The sequence below is a fragment of the Limulus polyphemus genome, unplaced genomic scaffold (assembly GCF_000517525.1).
Source record: "Limulus polyphemus unplaced genomic scaffold, Limulus_polyphemus-2.1.2 Scaffold170, whole genome shotgun sequence".
NCBI lineage: Eukaryota > Metazoa > Arthropoda > Merostomata > Xiphosura > Limulidae > Limulus > Limulus polyphemus.
The window spans coordinates 422,648-430,421 of NW_013665780.1; the positions used below are offsets into that span (position 1 = coordinate 422,648).

At 36.1% G+C, this 7,774-nt stretch overlaps 1 protein-coding gene across 3 annotated transcripts in view; it reads left to right on the forward strand.

Moving 5' to 3' along the window:
- Positions 1-7,774, forward strand: part of LOC106477853 (KICSTOR complex protein ITFG2-like) — a 47,686-nt gene that overhangs the window by 22,169 nt on the left and 17,743 nt on the right. For all 3 annotated transcript variants that reach the window (XM_022381512.1, XM_013938384.2, XM_013938377.2), the window contains exon 8: positions 3,128-3,190. In XM_022381512.1, the coding sequence (XP_022237220.1) occupies positions 3,128-3,190 (63 nt within the window). The remainder of the gene's footprint in view (positions 1-3,127; positions 3,191-7,774) is intronic.

Below are 7,774 nucleotides of genomic sequence, written 5' to 3' on the forward strand. Positions count from 1 at the left end.
AATAAAATATTTTATTCACACTTTTGGGTCTTTAAAACTATTGATCATGTTATATGAATTAACATACTGACAATTATATGTAGTTCTAAACAAGATGTTAGTGCATGTGAAGTTCCATATCTATATAATATGACTACATAAGTTAAATTCCAGTTAATATGAATTTGTACTGCCCTCTATATGTGCAATTTTAGCTCATAATTAGCCTTGATACTTCCATCTACCCTCACGTGTTTACATCTGGTATAGCTGTGCTGTAGCATGCAAATAAGTATGTGACAATTCTCCCTCTATACTGTAGAGAACTTTTATCACTTCTCAATTTAGAATTCTAGTATGCGGTTATGCTTTAAGTTTGCTATGCACTTTTCTTCATTTCGTGTCCAAAACACTTAAAGTTATTGTGTTTGACAACTTAGTTTGTTATCATTTCATTTCTGCATACAGAATTTTTCTGGAATATTTTCTTCTTCATTTCCACATTATGAACTCTCACTTTATTTTCACTACAATGACTTCTTCAGTTATAAATCAGGCCACCCACTGCTGTTCCACCTGCTGCTTCTGTGGCTCTGGGATTCACACTTTCTTGGAGGTCTTGGCTAGAATACGTTGGAAATTGAAAACTTCATGTGTCTGCTAGGTCTTTAGAAACACAGCTGAATACCCTGTTCTTGGGTGAATTTGTCCAGGACAACAAGCACTTTGACAACCTGTTCTCATTTCCTTCCTTTGCAGTAAATTCCATGCTACACCTTTGGATATACCTCATCCCTCGTCCGCCTTTTTGGAAATGATTTTCCAGGTGTGTTACCTTTTGTTCATATCCACTACGTCTTTTGATTCATTCCCCTCCTTCCTTCATTCATTCTGCACCTTTGTTGTATCATTTAGTATTCTCCTGTTCTCCTGATATTTGAGTCGTTCTTATCAATTTGTAGCCCTATTACGTTTAGGTCCTAGCATACCTCATCCTTCACATCTATATGATTCCTATGACTTGGCGTGTCATAGGTTGGATTTTCCATATTTGGATTCTCAGACCTTGGAGACATTGACTCAAGCATGGGAATCCCTTATTGTAGACTACTTTGAGATTTTACCCAGCCCAGTTTTCACACCTTTGGCTTACACTCACCACTGTTTTCTGCTGTCTTTATTCCATTCACCTCCTCTCTAATGCTCTCCTTCATTCCTCTGAGGGATTTTTTCAAGATACTCGTACCCTTATCTTTTCCAAGATGGTGTGCTTATCATCCTCTGCCTTATCTCTGCATACTTGGTTCCTTTGTTGTTGTGATTTTTTTGGCAGGAATGCCTTTTTGTCATACATGTCTCCATGCTTTTTATGTAAGGGACATCTGTTTGGCTTCCTTTTTTAATTAATTGGTATTTAGAGATCTTCCTGATACATTGGGGTCTAGGGAGAAGGTTGCATGTCAACATTCCTCCCATACCTTTACAAAAAATGGGATCCTGTGGAGGAAGGAAGGAAATGTGACAAATGGATAATGGGGGAATGAATGGAAAGTCATTGCAAAAGAACCTAGGTAACACAGGGTAATTTGGCATCTTGCTGCTGAAAACCCAGGAAAAAAGCACTAGAGGAGAGGAAGCAGGAGGGAAGGAACACAGGAATTGAAGCTGGAGAGGGTTGGGATAGATAGAAAAATAAGGGAGTCTTTCAAAAGTGGTTTGAGATCTTTTACACAAGGATGCTATCAAATGAGTACATCACCCTTCTCCAGGGTTCTATTCTCAGCTGTTCATGGTTCCCAACAGGACTGGGGATTGGCATTCTATCAATGACCTATCTGACCTCAACTGCTTCATCAACCTCTCCTGGTTCACCTTGGAGGTCTTTCTTACTCTTCATTGAGTGTTCACTCTGGGTTTTACTTTTAGCTCCATCCCAACAAGCCTCTCTCACTAATACACCTTTCCTCCTACAGGAGGTTGCTCGGGTCGGATGTCTAGTCAAGCTGGAGAAGTCATCTCTCAACCTTGCACATTGTATCTGATACAATTTGGTGTGTTTTTCAACACTTTCCTCAACAGGGCTTGGTCTTTAACTCTTCATTTTATGTTGATGGAGCTTTTGATTTCCAAAACCAACATCTCTCCTCCTCATGCACATGAGGGTCTATCTCTTTTGAGGATCTGGGCATCCATAGAAGTCCTTTTACCTTGAGGTTGTGCACATATACATGGTCTTTAGTGGGTGTTGCACAATCAATGGAATCTCATTCAGGATCCCTTGGATTCCATCATTCACCTCCCTCCTTCCGTCCAAGTAGACTTTGCCTGTTGGCTCAACAGAGGCACCTTCTCTTTGGGCACCTTCTGAAGTGTTCTCATCTAGGTAACATTGCACTGTATCCTTCACTGTTTCAATGTGGGATTCTAGCTATTTTGTGAGAAGAGATAAGGTATCGTATTGGAAGTTACATTGCTCTACATTGAAAATGTATTTCTGATAGATACTTACCTCTCTCCACACTTCCCACTTATCTTCCCCACTCCTTGAGCATTTTTTTGCCTAATCTTGAAGTGATGTAAATACATTATAGAAGGTGTCAACTGTGTTAGGAGGGTGTGTTCCACTCCTATTGGTGTAGGGTTGTTGCATGCTTATTTGCATGATACAGGACAACTACCATGTGTAAACATGTGAAGGTAGTTGGATGTATCCAGACTAGTGTCAAGTAAAACTTGTGCATATAGAGGGCATCACAAGTCAATAAAAGCTATTATGTGAGAGAACATAAGTATCTATTGGAAATACATTTTCAGTGTAGAAAAATGTTAACTTTCAAAACCTTTCTGTTAAAAACATTTTGATACTCATTTCATTTAGTGGAGCTTTTATGTTTACAGCCAATGAGATAAACTCAAGGGAACTTACAACAGTTAAAGGAAACTGGCCCATACAAGTTCTTAAAAAGGGGTCATCATTTAAGTGCACTTTGATATCTTCAGGTGCAAAACTCCTTATGGAGACATAGAAGGAACTCTGATTTTATACACTTTTTTTGTTGTTGTTATCGTTTATTTTTTTCCTGATTATATAATGTTAGCTGTCTGATGTTTATATGTTGTATCTCATGTTTCTTTATTTCCAACCCAGAGCTCATCTTCAGATTTTAAAGGAAAATTGGTAGGACTTCATAAATGGGAATTCCCAAATCAGGTAGGCAGATTTTTAGTACTGTGTTTTTAATACATAAGATATTGTGATATATTGTTGGCAGTGTATACTTTCCTGAAATTGGTTTTGTAATTTGTGAACAAGAAAAATAAAAATGAGCTATTTTTTTAATATTTGAAATAACTAATATGGTACAATGTTATATTGTTACTTACATTTACAGTTAAATTTTTAATAAATATTTTGAAAACCATACATTTTTGACTCTTTAATACTATAGCAAAATATCACCACAGTTGAATAAGGTAAAAGAGAAAAAAAAAAAGTAATGTTGCAAAAACGTCCACCAAACCTAAGACTTCCTTTTTGACCGAAATATATTTTGTGTCCTAATGGTTATATTTGTGAGTGAAAATAGGGTTAGTCCTCAATTATTCTTCATAATGATCAGACTCTTTTAACATGTCAGAACTCAAATTAACCCTTACATTACCAGATTGTTTACATAACACTCACCCCAGCAATAATTAGTGGGATTAATTGCTATATTGGGGGTATTTTGCTTCAGTTTTATACATTTCTTATATGTTATTAGAGAGAGATCATTGAACCACAAGCAATTTGGTACACAAATAGTTATAAAAAATGGGATGGGGTCCATATAGACCTTTGTAGTAATTTTAGAGTTATATTGTGCAAAACAAGTTATTATTTATTCACATTTTTTACCAAGTTTTAGTACATTTTGCCACCAGTTTTTAAACATCTATATAATTTGTGAAAGTGACATTTTTACATCTTCCCTTCAAATTAATATTTTTGTTTAAGTCATGTTACAAGATTGTAGCTGCTTTTTTGTTCATTTTGAAAGAACATTAAAGATTATGCATAGAAGTCTTAAAAACATTTAATATTGTGTAGTGTCCTTATGATCATCCAAAACAGCATTCTTTTGCATCTTTCAATCAAGTGGTTAGTTATTGGAAGGTTTCCTCAGGAATATTACTCCATTCACAAAAAGAATTGTCTCCAATTCTTTCAGGGGTGACTGACACTGTTGTAGGTCTCAAGACCACATCTTGGAAGGTCTCGGTTTGACCCTCTGAGTCTCGGTGTTTCACAGGTTTTGAAAATAAGACCAGCCAGCTAAATTTAAACATTTTAACAATGTTAGACTAGTCACCTACCCACGATTATTAAGCACTAAATATCGATTACGCAGCAGTTCATACGAGGCATAGTATAGCATCAAAGATGTTTTACCAATAAAGCCCCCCTTGGTACTACACCTTTGCAATGATGTTTATAGCACCTCCATTATTTTTGTTTATGCCACCAACCACCATATTGCCTGTACTTCAATCTGCAGTTATATCATGCTCTATTCAAAACTAACTGCTACTATACATTGCATTATGTGTAGGCTTACTACAAGTTTGTATGAACTTCATCTGGTGCATGTATTTACGTCAAACATTAGCGATTATCCCTAATATTCAACATGTGTATTAGATCTTCTGTGATCCTGTTTTGCATAAAAGATCATAAATAATTTACTGACACCAATATTTGCTTTAGTTTTATTTGCTAACCTTTTTGATTTTTGTTATTCCTTCATAATTTTTTTTTATGTTTTCATTCTTTGTTTGTTTTTTCATAGGAGGAGACATTAAAACAAAGCTGTGGAGTTAACATGTAAAAGATTTGTGGTTAAGATGTTAATAAAGTTTGATGTATTCAATATTTATTCTTCTTGCTTTATTTCTCATCTTGGAATACATTGCAACGTCTCTGTCTTGGTCTCAATTCCTCAGCTCTTGGTCTTGGTTTGGATATTGAGGTCTCGACTACAATGCTGCTGATTTAAACTTTCATAATGTTCAGTAAACCACTTTGCAACACATCTTTTAACATGTATTTGTGTATTTTGAGTAACACTGTTGTTAATGGAACAATGTTGCTTCATTGTGAGTTAAAACTAGTCTCTTATGATGGCTTTACAGCTGCTATCTGTTATCCTGCCTTCAGTGCAATATTTTGAGTAAAGCCATAACAACCAGATATGGCTGACTTTACGATGGAACCACCTGTACCTTTTTCAGTTGAAACCAAGCACTTAAGATGTATGCTTCAGTTAGCTTCTTCTGTATATATGCATATACATGTCTGTTTAAGACCATGGTTTGATATCATTCCACCATTTGTATCTACAAAGCTGTGTTTCTGAGAGTAATAATAGATTATCTATACACACTTTACCATGGTAACTCTCTTGAGTTCGTGTAATACATGTTTTTTTCTAACACTAGTTGCTATTGTTTGTTCTTGATCTCTGAGCAAAGTTTTAAAAGTTATTTTTGTTATTTTGTATTAGCATTAACGATGCATTTTAAAGAACAGAAAAATAAACCTTCAGCATAGAATATGAGTTAATGTTTACATCAAGTGTGAGGATTACACTTGTTTTAATTCTTTAAACTTTTTTTTTTTCTATAAACGTAGATAAGACTTAAAGGTAACATTATTCTAACTTTGGAGTAAATTTAGAATTTGATTACACTCAATTGTTTTAACTTGTGTGTAGATAGTATTGTTGTAATAAAAGTTCCAATATGGTACTTACCTCCTCTCACAAGATTAGCTATTTTCGTTCAGTGCTGCTCTTTATATGCAAACATTTTCTTTATGCATGCCACAAGCCTTGTGCTCCCCCCTTATTGGAATTAGTACATTCCAATGTGTCTCTCAATGCAAATCATCATCCATCAACCAATAGTAGCATAATATGCTCATGTGGCTCCTTCTACACTCCTCTACCAACCTTCACTTCTCGTTTGGCAGCTTCTGAGTATAGATGTTTTCTTTTATGCTTCATGCTTCCCATGTGACATGTTTTTGATTTTTGTTTGAAATGGTTCTAGTTTTTTATTTTGGTTATAATTGCCACATTTCTCCCAGTTTATTTTTGTCACTTTTCTGTACAAGGCTATTGTATGCAGTTTTCATGAGTTATAAATTCTGAAGTCAATGTTACCAATTCTGGGGTCACACCAACAATCTTCTATCTCATGCCTGAGGTGTGGGTGACCCAATGTGGATCTTTCTGATTTTGTCCGTTGGGAGATTGAATGCAGCTTGAGTTACCCTTTGATACTATTGATACTTCTGATACTATTTACACTATCACAGGAGTTGATCTGTCACCTTCCTGGATGTGGCCTTCTTATACTATTTACATATTCAACAATATCCATAACCTCTGGAGTTGATCTGTAACATAACAAGCTGACATGGCCTCCTTATACTGTTTACACTACTGTGGAGTTGATCCATCACCTTAATGGTTGACGTGGCCTCCTGTTACACATTCCATACCACATGGGGTTGATCCATCACCCCTTTTGATTAGGAACCCTCATCCTACCTTTATGTGGATGTCGATTACCAGCATTGAGGTGTTGGATTCAAGTGAACCAATTAACATAAGTCCTTGCACAAGTTGAATCCAACCTCTCGATGCTAGATAACCAGTCCCTGATTGCTGTAGGGTGTTGATCCTTGTATAGTACCTATGAATTGGATCTTAATCCCCAATTCTTGAGTTGTAGGTGAAGATGTCATGATCCTCATCTTACCCTTGCATGGATGTTGGTATCCTGTAGAGGAGGTTTTGGATGTAGTTTACTTACTGAATATGGTCTGACGTGTTCTAGTCACTCTACACATCGTGATTTTCGTCCTTGTGTTTTACAAATTATACACAAGGGCGAAGAGTATACCTGGCTCATAAGTGGTGCAGTTCCTCTCCTCTGATCTCCAGATCTCTTTCTCTCATGGTCAGGGGTATCCTTCTTATGCTTTCAGGGGTGCTTTTGTTATTCCCTCGCACCAGTTCCTCCTCCTTCTCAATATGGGATACTTGTGAGAGGAGTTAAGTACCTTATCAGAAGTTATAATTTTCATATACTGAAAATTTACTTACAATGGGTACTTACCTCCCCACTTCTCCGGTGCTCACACCTTCTGCCAAACTTCGAGGTGAAGATTCAGTAGAGGGAGTCACATGCATCACGTTAGCATACTATGCTACTATTGGTTAATAGATGATGCATAATGATTTGCATGAGACACACATTGGAATGTACTAATTCCAACAAGGGAGGAGTGCAAGGTTTTTGATATGCGTAAAGAGAATGTTCACATATAGAGGGCAGCACTGAATGAGAATAGCTAACCTTGTGAAACGAAGTAAGAATCTATCAGAAATACATTTTCAGTATAGGAAAATTATAACTCTCAAACTAAGTAGACAAAAGTTTCATGCATTTAAAATATTGATACAGCTTGGGCTTGACTTGTATAAACATTTTTTGCAATAATGAATTTAGATAAATAACTAGTGGTGTTGTGATAAAGTATTTTGTTCTAGAACACCAACTAAATTCCAAGTTTACAGCCCTTGAATTATACAATACAGTGCAACAGTGTTAGGACAAGAGAATATTTTGTCATTCTTTCCATTTTATGGGGCTAATTCTTCTATGCTATTACATAATGTAAATTTCAACACTATGGTAATGCTTCACTGATCCCTGTTGACAATTGAATGAGCCAGAGTGAGAATAC